The 19506-nt window shown below is 45.0% G+C and overlaps 1 protein-coding gene across 12 annotated transcripts in view; it reads right to left on the reverse strand.

Annotated features, from left to right (window-relative positions):
- Nucleotides 1-404: 404 nt before the first annotated feature.
- Nucleotides 405-19506, reverse strand: part of WDR20 (WD repeat domain 20) — an 85661-nt gene continuing 66559 nt past the window's right edge. For 7 of the 12 annotated variants that reach the window (XM_053603119.1, XM_053603118.1, XM_053603124.1 and 4 more), the window contains 2 exons: nucleotides 14351-15610; nucleotides 405-1241 (listed from right to left, as the gene is read on the reverse strand). In XM_053603119.1, coding sequence (XP_053459094.1) covers nucleotides 1188-1241; nucleotides 14351-15610 — 1314 coding nt within the window. In that variant the 3' untranslated portion in view covers nucleotides 405-1187. Of the gene's footprint in view, nucleotides 1242-8091; nucleotides 11441-14350; nucleotides 15611-19506 lie in introns of those variants that run through there. The other 5 variants (XM_053603127.1, XM_053603126.1, XM_053603129.1 and 2 more) reach the window with 3 other exon arrangements.

Consider the following 19506-nt stretch of genomic DNA (forward strand, 5'->3'; position numbering starts at 1 on the left):
AACCAAATAAAAATCCCAGGTAATGCTTCATTTTATTTCATGTCACAATGTAGTTAACAAAGCACTTTCTTACCTTAGAAATCGTTATGTGGTCATACACTTTCAGTGACAAAAGATGGACTCTAAGCTGTAAGAAAAAAGCGATTCACTGCAACTGTAGTCTCTGTGCACACATACAGTAGCTCGCAATGGTCACAGATAGGCAAGTCTTAAAATAGGAGCCAAAGAACCAAGAACTCCCCATACCAGCCATGTTCTTGTAACAGTCCTGTCCATCTTCAGTTTGACAGAGAGAGCTTCAAGGAGCATAGTGTAAAAGAAGACAAAATAAATCCATACCAAGTAGTTCAACAAAAATTACAATAAAAACTGAGCCAGTTTAACAGAAGATAAACAAATGGTTATATTCAAGATAGTTTTAATATTAATGATTTTTTGTGAATTAGAAATACCACTCTTAAATGATGAAAATTACTAGTGAGGTACTATTTCCTCCAATTGCAGAATTATTTATATATATATATATATAATACAGAGTTGACTGGATTGATAACAACTGTATTAAAATATATGTTAACAGATAAAAGGTATCTTTACTCCACAACTTGGAGGGCCATGAATCCATTACATCCATATTCAAAGTAATTTTCTATCAGTAATAAACTATTTTAAGTGCAAACAATTAAAAAAAAAAAAACTCTGATTGCAGCATCTGTCTTCCTGAATTACATATCTAAATCAGAAAGTAACTTTATGAGTGCATTCTAGGTTGTCTTCTGACCACCTAAGGTATAAAAAAAAAAAAAAAAAAAATCAGTGCAAAAACAAAAGTGAAGTACTATTTATAATAGTTGAATTTAAGGGGATTTTTTTTTTGTCCAAGAAACATTTTATTTTACACTATGTATATATGTGTATATAATATATATGAGATTTAATTACATTGAATTTTAAGAGTAAAAAGCAAGAAAACTCCATTTCTTATTTTTTACTGCAGCCCCAAAAGACTGATTTAAAAATGGAAACAACTTCTTTGGGTGAGCAGTGGAGAGCACAGTGCCACTGGGAGTGAGCCGGCACGCATCCACGAGGTCCGCCGCCTGCTGTGGCTCAAGCGCAGATTAGCTCCTCACGGTCACTCCTTCAAGTCCAAGTCCAGGGAGAACGTGCAAGCAGCAGTGGGGTTGCTACACTACAGTCCCACCTGGAGAACTGGCCTGGTTTGGGGATGACAATAAGCCCTGCAAACAAAGCAGTTTACATTAATCCAGCACAACACCGAGCAGCCAGGAAGTCACAGAGCTCGCCCTCTGCCAGTGTCTCACGTGATCAGAATTAGTTTCTGCTGGTTTAGAAGCCAGAGTCTTAACAAATCCTCCATTTCATCTATTTAATTCCTACCCAGATAACTACATCACATTCCTGATAAAATGGAACTCTGCCTGGGTATAATATTTGGGCATCGACATGGACCAGGAGTAGGGTGGGCAGGGTTAGCCTTGACCTCCACAGAGAAAGTAGTCTCTCAGGGCCAGAGGAGACTGGGTTCTTAGGAATTTCATTAGCCCAAAGGTACGAGGTGCCTCCTGGGGGGCCAATCAGCACTTTCAACCAGGGCTGCAGCTCAGGGCCACGGAGAAGGTCCCCATAGCTCCACTAGGAGCTCTCCTGGAGCAGTCCAAGGCACTGCAATTCTGGACTGCACCCACTCCCCAGGACAATTTAGCAGCACTTTGTAAAGGGCATTCTTTTGCTGAGGATTCTTGCTTTCTCAGTGGGTGGGGTGAAGGTAGCACCCTTTTGGCTTTGGGTGACCTCCACTGTGTAAGGCCCCACAGGTGGAAAAAGGAGGACCTAGGCCAAGGGGGCAGAGTCCCACAACAAAGCTGAGTCCTACCATTAGGTTGCAGCGGGACATTCGGAAGGGATGTGCTAATTCACATGTCGATATAGATTGCTCTGCACCAAACACGGCCTGAGCTTAGATAAACCTAAGAGTGAAACTCTTACACGGCAGAGTGTTCACATTTCTTTACACTTAATATTGGGATGCTCTTGGTTACATCAAAGTTTGTCATTCACTTATTAAGAATAATTTTAAGATTACAAGAGTACAATACCAAAGCTACAAATTTTCAGCTCTAAGAACACAAATTACCCTTAAGCTGTCCTGAAACAAATGCTTCGGTCGTTTAGCATTGTTTATAGATGATAAGCCTTTTAACTCCAAATGTCAACCTAAAGGAACACTGCTGCCTTTTCACACAGGGGACTTGCCTGGACACAAATGAGGGGTGACAGTCTGAAGCTGACCTTTAGCTTCATCCACACCTTACCGAAGGGAAGCTGGGAGATAAGCTGTCCAACTCCAGGTCATTTTACCTAGTTTCTTACTTTAAAACTGAAATCTGTTAATCTAGATGAGATCGGGAAGCAAATGGAATGTAGCAACTGCCCTACTCAGAATCTATAGGAGCTCTTTTCCTCTTAGATGCCTAAAAAGGAGCCCGCACCACACCCCATGCTTCCTGCTCAAACCTATTAAGGCAATGGAGGAAATCTAGACAGCAAGTGCCAGGAGATGACTGCTCTGGCCCATGCAGCCCTGGGGTGAGGGCAACCTGGGGAGTGGAGACAGCGCTTTCACGACCTTGGTGAAACCTGGGCAGTCAAATCTCTAACATAAGAACACTCTGCCTCCACAATCATACGTGCCTTAAGAAGGGAGAAGATACTTAAAATGAAAGACACTTGTTCCCATGAACTATGTGACCTAGGAACAGCATCAAATCCAGAGAGTGAAGAGGTTCCTCCTTACCTCAACAAGAGAAAAGTACTCTAGCCCTCCTTGCACAAGTAGTAGAGTCAGCCTGGGGGCAGATGGAGAGGCCATCCCTGCACCCAGGGCCACTTCTTGAGGCCTCTTTCTTAACCCATGGAGTCTTCATTCCCTTTTTGCAGCTCTTCAGATGGAGGTGACCACAGCCATACAGATACCAAGGATAGAAGCCTCACCAGTTACAGAGGAGGGTCTCTACCAGCTTCAGCCAACAGAAGAATAACACACACCATGTGTAACATTTGAAATTTACCAGTAGCACATTTAACAATTTAAAAACAGGTAAAATCTTAACTTTTTTTTTTTTTTAGAGTGTCGTGGTGTCACAGCACAGCAACCTCAAACTCTTGTGCTTAAGTGATTCTCTTGCATCAGTCTCCCAAGTAGCTGGGACTACAGGTGCCTGCCACAACGCTCAGCTATTTTTTGGTTGTAGTTGTCATTGTTGTTTGACAGGCCTGGGCTGGATTTGAACCTGCCAGCTCTGGTGTATGTGGCCAGCACTCTAGCCACTTGAACTACAGGTGCTGAGCCTAATCTTAACATTTTATTCAACCTAACATATTCCATATTATCAATATGTACTCAATATCTTAATGACATTTTTTCACATGAAGCCTTTGTAGTGTGCTGTGTAGTTGAGACGTATAGCACATTTCCATTTGGTTTTGGTACTATGTGGTCACAGGTGGCTTGTGACTGCCATGACAAGAGCAAAGGTCTAGCTATACCCCTCCCCACCAGATCCTCCCTTGCCTTAGCAGTCTGGTGGCTGGGGACAACACAGCTCCTTTCCCTGAAGTCCCGAGGTGGGGGAATGTGATGCTGAGACACAGGTTGCATGGTCATCTGGCTTCCTGGGGCCTCATGTTGGTGGGGACACAGGCTTCTACTGACTATTTTCCCACCCCAAAAAGCCATCCAATCACTGGGCTTCAGGAAGACACTGACTATCCTATTGGCACAAAATAAGCACAAGATCATTCTTCAGTCTCTGCTGGCTAAACCCTTAATCCTTGTTGTGATGGAAGCTAGGGCCAACCAGAACTCCTCCCACCCCCACTCCCTCAGCTGGCCAACCGTTTGTCCACTAGGTCCCAAAGAGATCTTAAAAGTCATCTAATCAACCACCCTTAGACCTATCCTCCTTTAATATTCTATAGTCTACACTTATACAACAGGGAATCAGAGGTTTCAGTTAGTGAGGATCAGCCCTTTTGATGAAAACACTGGTTAACAATTACTTTAGAATGAATCACTGTGCAGCAAATATGCCCTGTGATCAAAACACAAGGGCACCAACCCTCAGGCACTGGGCTGGACAGCAGCCTGGCCATGGTGGAAAAACCTGAGAGGATGGTAGGGTGCTCAGCCAGTAGCACACGGGAGCTTCCACCAGGGCAGAGGAGCAGCAGATCATCCAGAAGTTTACAGGTGAAACAAAGACCACATGGCCTTGGCCTCCAGTCCTTTGGCAATGAACCTAGCATGTCCTGAAGAATGGGTCTCCTGGACAAGAGCTTGCCGGGCCTGTTGTGGCCTTGGGCTTCTGCAGGTCTGGTATATTCCTGGGAGGATATGAGGCCAGCACAGGCCAGAAGCTGCTGCAAACCAGACCAGAGAGGGATAGGCAGGGAAGAGCCTAGGCCTGATGGCTGGGTGGGGCTAGCAGCCACCCAGCACCCAATAAACCATGTGGCCTTGTAGGGGGGTCACTGATCTTGACACCTGTTCACTTACTAGAGATGGACTCACTTTGCCATGATGAACAGTGAAAGTATTGACGGAAAAACTGCCTTTCAAAAGAATATTAAATTTTATTTTATTTTTTGAGACAGAGTCTCACTTTATCACCCTTGGTAGAGTGCAGTGGCATCATAGCTACAGCAACCTCAAACTCTTGGGCTTCAGCAATTCTCTTGCCTCAGCTTCCCAAATAGCTGGAACCACAGGCACCCGCCACAACGCCCGACTATTTTTGGTTGCAGTTGTCATTGTTATTTAGCAGGCTCAGGCTGGGTTCAAACCCACCAGCCTAGGTGTATGTGACTGGCGCCCTACCGCGCCACCCAAGAATATTAAAATTTTAAAAGTTATATAATTTCTCTAAGCCTGTGATTTGGTCTCAAGATTATCAGGTGGTGAAAGAGGAAGACAAGAAACACTTACACTGACCCCCTTTTCCCCCCGCAAAGCCCCGGACAGCTCTCAATGGAAGCCCAGGCTGCACAGGTTAACTGCAGAGCAGTTTGAGACACATTCTCAAGGGTGCAGAACTCACCCCCCAAACTGGCATTCATATCAAATTCACAGCAATCCTGCTGCCCTAACAGCCTGCTCTTTGGGGAGAGAGTGCTATTTTATTGCATCCTTCTGATTACTTTTCATGGGAGAAATGAACAAAGAACAGCTCCGGTCAATGGAGAACACCTGATGGGATGAACCTGCTCCCACGCCCAGTCAGCAACTTGTGGTAACTGTGATCTGTGCACCAGAAAGAGGACACTCGGCAATTAAGAGCTTTACAAATATCAATCAGGCAAAGATTTCCCCAGCAGAGAATCTGCACAATCTCCTATTCGCCCCCAGGGAAGGAAGCCTATTAAAGGAATGGTGACAGTTCTTGAATCTAATGGTTAATAAGCTGTTCTATTCTCTGCGGAGTTGCTATTTCATTCCTGCTAGAGATTTTATTTCAAAATTTAGTGATAAAAAATACTCCAGCTAGGGTGGTGTCTGTGGCTCAGTGAGTAGGGCGCGGGACCCACATACCGAGGGTGACAGGTTCAAACTGTAACAAAAAAATAGCGGGGCGCTGTGGCGGGCACCTGTAGTCCCAGCTACTTGGGAAGCTGAGGCAAGAGAATCGCCTAAGCCCAGGAGCTAGAGGTTGCTGTGAGCAGTGTGATGCCACAGCACTCTACCAAGGGTGATAAATGTGAGACTCTGTCTCTACAAAAACAAAAACAAAAAACAAACAAAAAATACCCTCCACCTTTAAGATTGAGCTTGATCATAATACAATTAAGCCTTATTTCACCAGAATATACGAAAAAATATTTGCTTTAAAATCAATTTACAACAAAAGAACGTGTCCTGCCCTAATAGATGCTACTGAGATGGGAGATTTTGATGGTAAGACAAGGTGGTGGGCATACAAGCCATGCAGAAAAAGGATGTCCTGAAGTCCTGCCAGCTGTGCTGGCCTCCTGACTCTGGGTTCTGGGAGGACTTCCCCATCTAACTCCAGCAACCTTTGCCCTGTAAATGTCAGAGAGGACAGAACCTCAAGGGACAGAGGACAGACCTCAACCTCCCTTGTGGGATGAGGTGTGAAGGTTTGGTCTGAATGTCAATTCCCCACATCCTCCTGGACGGTTCAAAGCCCTCTCTGGTCATATGACCCTCAAATTCACCCCCCACAACCCAAATAAAAGGTAACATGCAAAGCAGCGCGGGGACTTGTTTTACTGCAGGCAGACAGACTAAAGCATCTCTCTTGAGTTGTGTGGAAAGTATTATGAGAGTCTAGTTCTGTGCTGGCTGGCTGGCCTGGGGTACTGTGGAGTCACCTCCACCAACCCCTGAGAGGGAGCATGCTAGTCTCAGATTCCCTGCACATACCCTTGGGGTTCTCCGATTCTAGGCTCTGTGCCAGGTGTTCTCATGTGGGGGCTATTAGCTAAATATTATTTGTAAAGTGACACCTTTTTAGAGATGAGACAGAAACAATGAGTAATATCACTAGGCTAACCTCTGAGAACATTTCTAGCTCTGAACACATTCTCCTTAACTGGCCACTCACAAGACTCCCATTCCTCCACCACATAAACCACAACATGAAGGAACTAAAGGCGCCAGAGAGAAGCAGCCACTGTTTCATTCTAAGGCACATGAGGCCAAAGTCTCCAGATTAAAGGAGCCAGGCTTAGGAAGTAGGTGGCACACAGGCTCAAAGAAGACGGACCTCTGGACCCAGCCCTGCCCTAGACTGGCTGTTTATCACAGCTCCCGCTGGGCAGGTGGCTGTATACCTTTGTCAGCCTTTACCTGTCCACTAACGGGGCACAATGAAGGTGGCACATTTCACCACAGAGCCCACTCCATCTCGTCACTAATGAGAAAAGCCACCCAGGGAAAATCTGATTCATGCCATTTACAGACACCTGGGGAAAAGACTAATGAAATAAAGGACATAACCACTGATGGGCTCCGAGTGCATGGAAATAAGAGCACCTGCTATTATTTAGAGGCCTTCTTGCTCTACTTGGCTCTGAAATCCTCTGTGCTATGTGGGCAGGAGGAAGGGACCCTGTGTATGTCTTCCTATAGCCCTTCTAGCTTGAGTTGCTTCAAGGAGGATTTTGTTCATGTCAGCTCCCACCTGAAACAGGAGGCTTGTTTTGGAAGACATGGACATTAGAAGTGGTGGGGAGAACTAAGTGCCTCCATTTATCTCAACCAAACTGCCACACTCCTGGAGGAGTAGCTATATTTGTTGCAAGGTGCAAACTAGTTGTTTTTGTTTTTTAAAGAGATAGGGCTGCTTTCACATCCAAGCTAGAGTGCAGTGGTATGATCATAGATCATTGTAGGCTCAAACACCTGGGCTCAAGCGATCCCATCTTGGCCTCCTGAGTAGTTGGGACTACAGGTGTGTGCTACCAGACCCAGTTTTTAAATTTTTTGGTAGAAATGGAGGTCTCACTATGTTGCCCTAGGGTGGTCTCAAACTCCTGGGCTCAAGTGATCCTCCAGCCTCAACCTCCCAAAGTGCTGGGCTTATAGCGTGAGCCACTGTGTCTAGCCAGCTATTTTTGTGAGATCTAAATGTTATGTTGTTCTTTAAAAAACAAACAAAAAACAACCTTGTTGTCAACCCAGTAATCTTTAAAATCTACTCGGTGCTAAGGAATGAAATCCTGGTACTGCTCTTGTGATGGCAGGTCTGAGGAAGTCAGTTTGAGAACTGCAGATATGACAAACTCTTCTGCTTTGGGCATCTTGGAGTCAAGACAAAAAAGCACTGGAGGCTGTGCTGACCCAACACTCCAGAGGATAACATAGAGTAGGGAAACTTGCTCTCTTCTGGAGTCCATCCCCTGGAGAACACTGGGAGGCAGAGCACAGGGCTCAGCAGGCTGCCCACCTGGAGGGGAGACAGCCAGGCAGGCCTAGATGTCTCATGAAACAGCAGGAAAGTGACAGTTAAGGAGTGCCCTGATAAAGGCCTTGGGCCAGCTCAGCCTTACCTCCCACCACCTCTGGCAGGGACCTACAGGTGATTGCAATTCTTGCCTTGAAGCATTCGAGGATGCAGGTGCCAGGATGCTGTTCAGATCAGCTACATTTGTTGAGAGTGAAGGATATTTCACAGCAGAAAGACATAGATAATGGATTCTTCCCATCCCAAATGGGATGTCTTCCCAATGCCCTAAATAAGCACCTTTCTGCATTGGAGCCCAAAGGCCTGGTGTCTAAGGTAGGGACAACTCTTCAATAGCCAGCACAAAGCCTCCAATAAAGTCTATTCAAGATCAAGAGTAGGAAAACAACACAATCTACCCAGGAAAAGAGCTCCTATAGAAAGAACCCTGCCAGCTGTTTTCTCCACTCTCCCAACTGTTGGCTGAGTGGTCAGTGATTGTCAAGATGCCCAAGATTCTGGATAGTGATCTATATGAGCCAAAGCCAGCTCCCAGCCCAGGATGACTTCCGAATGTCAGGAGAAGCCTTATACAGCTTGGCTTAAAAGTTGATCAAGTCCTCTCTGCCAGACTGGATTCAGCATAGAAGAGATCACATAAAAACAGTATCTCTGATACTCAGAACAGACATTTCATTGAGCTGCTAATTATGAGAAACTCAGAATCAATAATAAGAGGTAGCAATTTCTGTGGCTGTTCTACAAACATTAACAAGCATTTAAGTGCTTTTCTTTTTTGGTTCACTGAGATTTTTTTTTAAAGCTTAGATGTGACAACAACTATTGTAAACTTATCTACATTTACAATTCATTCACATGTTTATTTAATGTCAATATACAGAGGACAACCCCAAAGTACTTCAGATTATCAAGTATGTTGTAAGTCTGGTTAGCTATGACAGTGACAAGGGAACAGCTAAAAAACAAAGCAGTGAAACAGAAACATGATTTTCTTAAAATTATAAAGTAACAATACTGATATTAAAGCTTCAGTAATTATTGCAACATTTAATTTACCAATGTTCATGTTAGGAAGTCTCTTCATCAAATTTATTTAAGTTGTCAAGAAATTAGATAAAAATGTAAAAAAGGAAATACATGTGCATTTTACTTTTGATTTTTCACTGAAGGTAAATATCCATACAATTTTATACAGTGTCACCTAATGAAACAATCTTTAATAAATTCAGGTATACAGAAATCATAAAAATGTAGGAAATAGTTTCTTTACATTTTTAAACTGAGAGACAGCAATTTAACCATGACACGAAGTTCATGTAACAGATGCAGCAATGAATAAAAAACCAACATTGACGGGACAGCTTCCCTCTATTGGAGGAGCACGTTCTTACAATTTTTAACTTGGAATCTTGAGTTTCAAAGGTAACAGTTAATATAAGTGCTTTTCAATGGTGAGCCACAGACTTTACTTTAGCCAGATGAGTATTTCCTCTCTTTGGGAACATCAGGCCAGTGTGCTGAGCATCTTATCAACCTAAACCAACATGTGACAGTCCCAATCAGCCCAAGGCAAATGGCACACTCTGGAAGGAAAGGCCCTTGTCTCGCTCCCAGGTCAGTAGACATATCAACTTTCACCTTTGTAAACCAGACCAGGCCAGAGGCAATGTCTCCAAGTCACCTGTTAGGCCTATACACACGCAGAAGTTCTTACAGCTGAGGAGTGAGACTACCACAATGGACACACCCACCACAATGGTGCCACTGGACATTCAGAGGCCAACTGCTCCCTTCAGTCATCAGTGTTGGAGGCAGTACAAGGGTCACTGACTGACTGCCTCAGTCAAACCCAGAGACCATAATACAAGATGCTGCACCCCATCAATCTTTCACCGGAAAATGCACAGTTGAATTTTGCTTAGAGTTCTTTGTCGGTCACCAGATAAGCAAGATGCAACATCTGGGTTTTCCAAAGGATTCCTTCTCCAGCCCTCCCCGACTCTTTGGCTTTTCCTCCTCATACTTTGAGCTTGCTCAATAAAAAAATAAAACATCCTCCTCCCAAAAAAGAGGTGACAAGGACCTTGTTCTCAGGCGCAGACATGTGATAAGGCGGTTTTACCGTTAGCAAAAATCTAATACTTTAATATGTTTTTAATATTTAAGATGCATGAGAGGAAGTAGGGGACCTGGGGAGAAGAGGCTGCCTGGCTATCTGCCAACTGGGACTGGGTATTAAGCTGTATGGTAGAGAAGAATATGGAACCCCATGAAAACTGGTCAGATTTTTAGGGAGCACAATACTTTGTTTCTCATAATTTCTGAATATTTTGAGACAAGAACCATTGTTATAAATTCTTTCTGTTTTTCTACCCCTCCATTGTTCCATCTTAAGGTATTTCTCCTTAGTCCCAAGCTCAGGGTTTACAGAACACTTCTAAACCACTAGGAGGTTCAATCACAAAAGACAGATTAAGATTCTTTACCACTATTAAATTCAGACCCCAATGTTATTGGCTATTTTTAAAGTACCTGCCTACTCCCTCTTACATAGTTGCTTTTAGAAGAAGGCATAGTTTCCGAAAGGCTCCCTTTTCCAGACTTCTTGGCAGGTTTTTTTTTTTTTTTTTTGGTTTTTGGCCGGGGCTGGGTTTGAACCCACCACCTCCGGCATATGGGACCGGCGCCCTACCCCTTGAGCCACAGGCGCCACCCATTCTTGGCAGGTTTTAATTCCTCTGTCCCCAAACAAGAAAGCCACAGACAAGCTTCTGCCATTAATGTGCAGAAACCTCTTCAAGGTCACAGCACAGACCTGGCTTCTGGAATCACTGGAAGGTTTAAAAGAAGCAAGCCAGAGCAGAGCATGTAGACAGGCTCCCCACTGCCATGCTCTGATGGCTTCTGATGCTGCACAAGGGCTAAGTTTGCCCACTTGCCGGGAAGGACAAGACCCCCATGCCTGGTCTGTGCATTTTGTCTCTGTGCTCAGTGCACATGTGAACAGCAGTGTTAACGCAGTGGGTGACAGCCTCTGCTTGCCAACTGCTGTGTTTTATTCCAGAGGTCAGGTCAGAAAAGATACTCTTGATCATGGTATCATTTAAGCTGAAAAACCTTGAAAAATTTCAGTAAGGAAGCTCAAAGTTTGGTGAGAAAACTACAAAAATGCTCCCCAGATTTCTCTTAGTGTCTATCATGGAAGCAGTGTGGCACTGTACTTTACACATCTGAGATCAGGAATCCTCATGGCTGCCCCTTTCTCAGCCCCTCCCCAGGTCTGCAGGAGCCATTACTCAGAAGCATGTCCAAGGGGGGAGCCCTGCCCACACCTCTCCAGTGCCCAATTCTCCTCAAGTTGTCTGGAACCTTTAGTTCTGGTCTTGGGGAACACCTCGCATTCTGTCCTCCTGCCTGCAGAAGTGCTCTGCCGGCTGTCAAAGAAAGGGGTCAGGAATCAGAGGGGCAGAGTGGACACAGCAGCAGCATCCTACCGTGCCCAGCCTGGGCTGAGCCAGGGGCTAGGCCAGCCAGCTAAGTGCAGCCCCTTCCCAGGGTTGACCCCTGACTCTCAGTTGGCACTGAACACAGCAAGGGGTGCCTTAGGGACAAGGGCCCCAGACATTAAGGACACTACATTCCTCAGCAAAAATTAGAAGAAAAAGATTGTGACCAAGCCCCAAATTAAAAACTGTGGCATTATCATGGTTTTTAAAACCGGAGTTGGGGATGGACATAGACATACAGAGGCTTCTATTAGCACATTTCAGAGTTGTTTTTAAAGGAAACAATAATCTCTTTCTCTTGCCTCTTCCAACCCCACTCCCATCAACAGGTGTCAGTGCACCTCTGTGATTCCTCCTTCATTCTAGCTAGTGTAGCTGCTAATGTTAAATGGGGTGGGTGGGGGAGAAGAAATCAGAAAATGCCCAGTAGTTGCATTGGTTACAGGAGTACACACACTCACAGTTCCCTGCCAGTGGGCTCAGAATTGAATCATCACCATCAATGCTCCTTACCATCAATTTTCTTTTCTTTTCTTTTTTTTTTTTTTGAGACAGAGCCTCCAGCTGTTGCCCTGGGTAGAGTGCCGTGGCATCACAGCTCACAGCAACCTCCAACTCCTGGGCTCAAGTGAGTCTCCTGCCTCTGCCTTCCAAGTAGCTGGGACTACAGGAGCCCACCACAATGCCCAGCTATTTGTTGGTTGCAGCCGTCACTGCTGTTTGGCGGGCCCGGGTTGGATTTGAACCCGCCAGCTCAGGTGTATGTGGCTGGTGCCTTAGCCACTTGAGCCACAGGCGCTGAGCCATTACCATCAATTTTCACCATCAATGCTACTTACCTGTGATCAGCTATTCTCCATTTAAGCCAAATACTAAGTCCTGAATTTTGAAACTGCATACTCAATGCCTCAGAAGCATTTGAAACTGAATTTCTAAAACTATGTAGGTGCATAAGTTCATTACTAATCTTTCCAACTGGCAGCACAATTTGGCTTCCAAAGTTGAAACGGTCCACAAGGACGGCAGTCTTTGTTACCTTAATTAACCTTTTAGGAACAAAGAATCATATTTTAAAGGTAACTAGGACATTAACATTCCCTTAGAGCACTGCTCAGGGACATGAAATGCATAAGCTGAGGTGAGATGCCCCTAGGAGGCTGCCATGATCCCATTTAACAGAAACCACTGCATTAAGGAGTATGATGGGCACACACTAGACGGATCTGGCCCGTTAGGAAGTGGGAAGCAAGCCTGGGGACCCAGCCTGGCTTCCTGGAGGTTGGGGGCTGGAGGTGGCATTGAGAGCAGAGGAAGCTACTCTGTTCCATCTACCAGTCTTTCCACTAGAAAGAAGTCAGTTATCAGGTCTTCGATTTGCTGAGTCGCATTCACTACTCACACCAGTATAAATTATCATTATTTCTGTATTTAATTACAAAGGTGTGCAAAACAGAAAAACAGACCTAAATGCCCCAAATAAGTTAACAAGATAATTACCATCTTGACATAAAATATATATAGCTCAAAGATCCATCTCATCCATTGTGAAAACTGGAATTTGAAAAGAACTCCCTACAGCTATAAGGATCATAAGAATTAGAACCAAAATACTGCCGTTTCCTGTGGAAGCAGCATAGCCTCCTGGCCGCAGAGGAGTCCACACAGCACCACTCCTGAGCGGCCACAGGCCCCGAGGGTCCCCAGAGAAGGTGCTGGGGTGGGAGCCACTGAGGATAAAGCCTGAGCACGAGGCCAGCAGCAGCGTCCCAAGAGAAACCCCAGAATCACAACTGCCATCTGAGAACAAGAAAAGGGGAAATCTGTACTTGTGCTCCCCTCCAGGAGTGAAACTAAACCCAAGCAGAGTGCCACAGAAGGCACTCTGAAGCCTGGGTGACTAACAGTCTAAAGAAAATGAAGTCTGCCCACAGCCTAAAGTCACATGCCTTTCTGACTCCAAACCCCCTCCCCGCAGCCCCCAAATCTCCTTTTCCCGTGTTGGGAGAACACATAAGCAAAGCACATCTGACATAAAGTATCTTGGCTTATGTGGCAAGAGGCACTTCTGACAACTGCTGTTGGCGTCCTCAGCCGGCAGTTCACATGAACTGTCCAGGCTCTGAGTAAGGTGGATATTTTAGTGCACAGAATCTCAATCAAAGTGCTACAAACTGCTTCTTTGAAAAAAGATGTTTATTAAACAACTTTAATTGTCATAAAATGACTAAAATGGGTTTTAAAAATTAAGGCTCTTCTCTTTCTGCAGATTGCCCGAACAATGTAAAAATAATATCAATCAACCCTGCTAAATGCTTTGTTCCTAAAGTTAAATTTCATAGATTCCTAAACATTTTATGATTAAGGTAAAAAATTGGACTATAAATGACAATTAATGGCCATCTGTACTGAACACATACTCTGATCAGGTGTACAATATTCTAATTGAGTAGTTAAGCAAAAATATTCCAGTTAAAGCATAAATTTTAATTTTAGCATTTTAAAGTCATTGTTTCCCCACGCTGTCATGATTTTCCTAAAATTGAAGTAGTCTAATACAGGAACACTAACCTTGGGACGCTATATACTCCCAGGAGGATGACTGACTTGGCTGGCAATTAGTTTGATTATATTTTTTTAATGCTCTAAGGTAAATTATCAAATGATTCAGAATTACATGGCATGCAGTATCCAAAATTATGGCTCTGATGCATTTAGATTTACATTAAGAGTAAGAAGTGTCATTCACATTCATTGTACACCCCACCCCTCCCACAAGAAAAAAAAATCACTACCTATTCAAGTTCTAGATCTGGTGCAGCATTAAGGATTAAAACTTACCACTTTACCAGGCCTTCCCCATGTGCAAATAAATCCCTCCTGACAAGCAGTGACTATACAGTCTTCAAGAAAAATTAATACAGTCAGTCTTTCATGTGCTATCTTTTTACAGATCAGCGGCTCTAACAAGGGAACGTCTTCCATTCGAGGACACAGGGGTGTTCCCAAAGTTTTAGCTGGGTCCGTTTTGGTTTTAGTAACTAGATTCAGTTTGTCACTGCTCTTGCTAGAAATGTGTCCCATGCTATGGTTTCGCTTGTGATCTTTCTCATGGTGCCTCTCCTTCCGGTCATGTAGTGAAAGTGTTGCAAATTTGCTGACCCCAGAAGCAATGGCCCCATCCATGATACTGCTTTTACTGCCAGCATTTGAGACTGCTGAATGTGGAAGGCTGTTGGACCGTGGTAGAGGAGGGGGCACAGAATTCCCAGGCGTAGTGACACTGTTCCCATTGCTTCCAGCAGGAGGACTTGTGGCATTCATGACATTTGTGTGTGTCCTTGCTCTGGAGAGGGGTTGATGAGGGAAAAGGATGTCTTCTGTAAGGTCCCATAAACAGAGCTGGGTATCCTGGCCCACTGAACCAAACCGATATGTAACACTTACAGGGCGGCTGTCTGTAGAGTTCCGTTTGGACAACCTGGACTGTGTACTGTTTGCTCGATCTCTGCCAAAATGAAGAAGGTCTTGGAAGTCCTCATCACTGCCACTAAACTCCATAGGGTCACTTTCTTCTACACTAGTGGTATAGGGATCAAATGCCACAACACTGACCCAGGACTTGTGCCCATGGCCTCTGGCTATGACTCGGCAATCTACAAAGGACCAGACTGTCACCAAGTCATCCTCGCCACCTGTCACGATGTACTTGCCATCCGGGCTCCAGCACACACAGAGCAAGCCCCCAAAGTAGCTTTTCATTGTACCATGCAGCTCCACCGAGTCAAAGTTGAACACCCGCAGAAACCCATCCTGGCTCACACATGCTAGGAACTTGCCATCTGGGGAGAAAGCAAACTCGTTGAGGGCCCCCTCGCCCACCGTCCATTTAAGGAGAGGGTTCCTCGTGGATTTGCTCTTGCAAGTGTGCACAGCAAAGCTCTCTCCCTGCTTCAGAAGCTGGTAGTGGGGGGCTGTGGTGCCACAAGTGTGCTCCACATTATACAAGTACATGTTCCCACTCGAATGGGCTACTAGGAAAAGGCTTTCCGAACCGGGAACCCATTTGACACAGGTTACTCGTGACTTGTCTATTAGTCTCTGTGAAGACAAAGGAGAACAAGTTATCACAATGGAGAAGTTTTAAAGTCTACTTTTCCAGCAAGAAAACTTGTCTGTGTCTTGGTGAGGAGGAAAGGGTCCATCCAGGTACTCCATACATTATCCTGGGGTCAGCCAAGCCAGCGAAGAGCATTTTGGCCCCTTGTAGAATTATTTTCTAAAATTGCACTTGGGTGTTAGCCCACTGGCTTTCACTGAGGGAGTCAAAGTCATTCAACAATTATTTGTTGAGGGCCTACTATGTGCCAGACACTGTACCAGGCGCTTGTATACACTGGTGGGAGAAACAGCCTGTAGATACTCTCTTATGGCATGAGCATCTGAATCTGTAATTCACTGCAGCTATGTGTGGCATCCTCTCTATGAGGACCCACAGTCAAATCTCTTAGCCCTTACAGCCAGGAAAGCTATTCCTCACCCTCACAGGTTTGTCTGCATTTATTGTTACTGTAAGTCACATGCTGACTACATCTGCCCCTCTGCTTTGGCTGCTTCAAGGTGGGGGCGTCCTATCTGCAGCCTACTGCTTGCAGCACACAGGACTCCAGAGGCACATTTCCTGGGCTCTACCTCAGCCCTGAGTTCACTGAGGCTTCCTTGCTTGTATACGCTGTCCTGTGTGTATCTCTATAAGCATTTCCTCAAAATCCTCTTTAAAATGAGGTGATGTTTAAAGAAAATGATAATTAATGCAGGAGTATGCACTTAATCACTATCATTCTACTTCATGCTAATTCTGGTTCCTTGACCCAGTTATTTCTTTAACAGGCATATATCAGCAGTCTTGCCTTAAAACCAAAACAAAAGGCAAAAAGTACCCTCCCTTCCCTGCAAGGCACAAAAAGTCCCTTCCTTGCTTGCAAACTCTGCCATGAGGATCACCAGCACAACAGCTTCTGCAACAGTGATCCCTCTCTGCGCTGATCTCAAAATCACATCACCAGAAAGCATCTAGAAGTTCCCGAGACACCCAAGTTCTGCCCGGAAACTCTTACTGCCAACCGTCTCTCCTGTACCATCACCCCAGGAATGGTGTCCCTATGGGAGCCATCAAGCCATGAACACTACCAAACACTTTATCTAACAGGTGGGGATTCCCTGACTCCAGTCTCAAAGGAGTACCGGGACACGCTGATGAAGATCCTGCAGGAAACACACTGCCTTCTGTCTAGTTGGCTTTGTGCTACATGTATCTGTGCTACATTTCTATAGGAAACCATAGGAATGAAATAACAAGATTTTTTTTTTTTTTTTGAGACAGAGCCTCAAGCTGTTGACCTGGGTAGAATGCCATGGCTTCACAGCTCACAGCAACCTCCAACTCTGGGGCTTAAGAGATTCTCCTGCCTCTGCCTCTCAAGTAGCTGGGACTCCAGGCGCCCGCCACAACGCCTGGCTATTTTTTGGTTGCAGCCATCATTGTTCTTTGGCGGGCCTGGGCTGGATTCGAACCCGCCAGCTCAGGTGTATGTGGCTGACGCCTTAGCCACCTGAGCCACAGGCGCCGAGCCGAAATAACAAGATTTTTTTTTTTTTTTTTTTGTAGAGACAGTCTCACGGTACCACCCTCGGTAGAGTGCCGTGGCGTCACACAGCTCACAGCAACCTCTAACTCTTGGGCTTACGAGATTCTCTTGCCTCAGCCTCCTGAGCAGCTGGGACTACAGGGGCCTGCCACAATGCCCAGCTAATTTTTTTTTTTTGTTGCAGTTTGGCCAGGGCTGGGTTTGAACCCGCCACCCTCGGCATATGGGGCCGGCGCCCTACTCACTGAGCCACAGGCGCCGCCCAATAACAAGATTTTTTAAAGGGCTGTTAAAGAACTGATTAATGAATCATGCAAGGTCATTACATGACAATTAGACCTTAGAAGGTAGGTCACTAACAAATGACCCAAGGTGGAGAAGAATAGAGGGCTAGAACTTTGCACAGTATGCAAGCCCAGGGCTCAGGGACCATGGGTTAGGCTAAAGTTACTTAGCAGCAGGTATCACTGTTTAGTTGCCATAGAATGGCATGGCTGACCATCTTAAATTAATAGCCATGTGGCAAGCCAACCTTGGGGACACAGCCAACATTTCCTCCCCTGCTTCTTTTCCTTCCTGCCTGGTGACCTACCTATAAAAAACACCTGACCTGTGTTAATACCGACAACCTAAAAACCTAGCACTATTCTGGCAGTATTTCCATTAGATCTTTACAATTTCTTTGGCAAGAAAAAAGAGGTTAGAGATAATTTTTTTTTTTTTTTTGTAGAGACAGAGTCTTACTTTATGGCCCTCGGTAGAGTGTCGTGGCGTCACACAGCTCACAGCAACCTCCAACTCCTGGGCTTAAGCGATTCTCTTGCCTCAGCCTCCCGAGTAGCTGGGACTACAGGCGCCCGCCACAACGCCCGGCTATTTTTTGGTTGCAGTTTGGCCGGGGCCGGGTTTGAACCCGCCACCCTCGGTATATGAGGCCGGCGCCCTACTCACTGAGCCACAGGCGCCGCCCGGTTAGAGATAATTTACATGGCCAGGCCAGGGTTTTTACTGGAATGGGAGGGAGAGTGGTACAGGGATTGTGCTGATGGTGTATTATCACAGCTGTGCAGGCTTGCTGCACCCACTGGGCCCAGTCTGCACCAGCACTCCTGTTCCCACAAATGTGACTGTGCCTGATGCCCCAGGTCTAAGGGTATCCAGGGCTCACACCTATAGGTGGCTTTGTCAGGTGGGTGTACACAAGCTAACTCAGGGTTGGGAAGCCAAAATGCCCAGTTTTTCCAGGATAACTTCACTGTTACTCTGTTATCATGTTTCAAGAAATTTAAGGACATAAGAACATCTATCATTATGGTTAGGAGTACATTTTATTTGGGACCTTAAAATAAACACAACTAAAACATTCCATTATTACTTTAAAACTGTTAAAAATAGTATTGCTTTTTAGTGGTGAGGTATTAAGATAAATAGTTGCCATTATTAAAATAAATGTTACTGAGATGACAAAATATATTTAAAAACTGTATTCCTATATTAAGAAGTTGCATTGAGACTATTTTAAGTAGATATGTGGATGTAATTTATGGAAAAAACCCATGCCCATCTAATTTAACTACCCTCTGGGGCACCCAAACAGACATTACTGTTACATTCCGGCACTGGAGGTCTGGACATACCAGTTTAAGCAACCACATATCAAAAAAGAAAAAAGGACCTTGGATCCAGCTTTAATGCTGTGAGGATTTCTCACTTGCTCACCCCCGTCAGTTAGCCCTACCAAGATCATGCACTTGAAGGTAGGGAAAATGTGTGCTTCATCTAGAGTACCCTGGGTCTCAGCGACACCGAGGGCACATGGCTGGCAGGCTCGATGTCTGCAACCACACTGACAACATCGGTGCCGCTTCTACTTCCAATATGAGCCTGTAGTGCAGGTGCCAGGCACTGCTTTAGTCCCACACTCTCCAGTCCTCAAAATAACACTGCAAGGTTTATACAGTAGAAACCTCGCTTGTGCTTTTCTCCACCATTCCATATCCTCTGTCCTGAGTCACTATGAGCTTGTTCACCACTCCAGAGTGTTTTCATGCACGTATAAGCCAAATACAGATACAAATTCATATACTTTTCTTCTTTCCTACCAAAGGAAGCATATTACACACCATCTCATCTCTGCTTTCTCATTCAATAATATATCCTGTACATCTGTCTGCATGAGCACAAAGAGCTTTTCTTTTCTAAAGCTGCAGACTATTCAATTACGTAGATATATTATAGTTTATTGTAAAAGTTCTCCTTACGGGACATTTAGTAAATGATTAATAACCTTGCATACAGGGCAGTTTTCACATGAATGAGTAGTATACCTGCAGGATAAATTCCCAGTGG

The sequence above is a fragment of the Nycticebus coucang genome, chromosome 9 (assembly GCF_027406575.1).
Source record: "Nycticebus coucang isolate mNycCou1 chromosome 9, mNycCou1.pri, whole genome shotgun sequence".
Classification (NCBI taxonomy): Eukaryota; Metazoa; Chordata; class Mammalia; order Primates; family Lorisidae; genus Nycticebus; species Nycticebus coucang.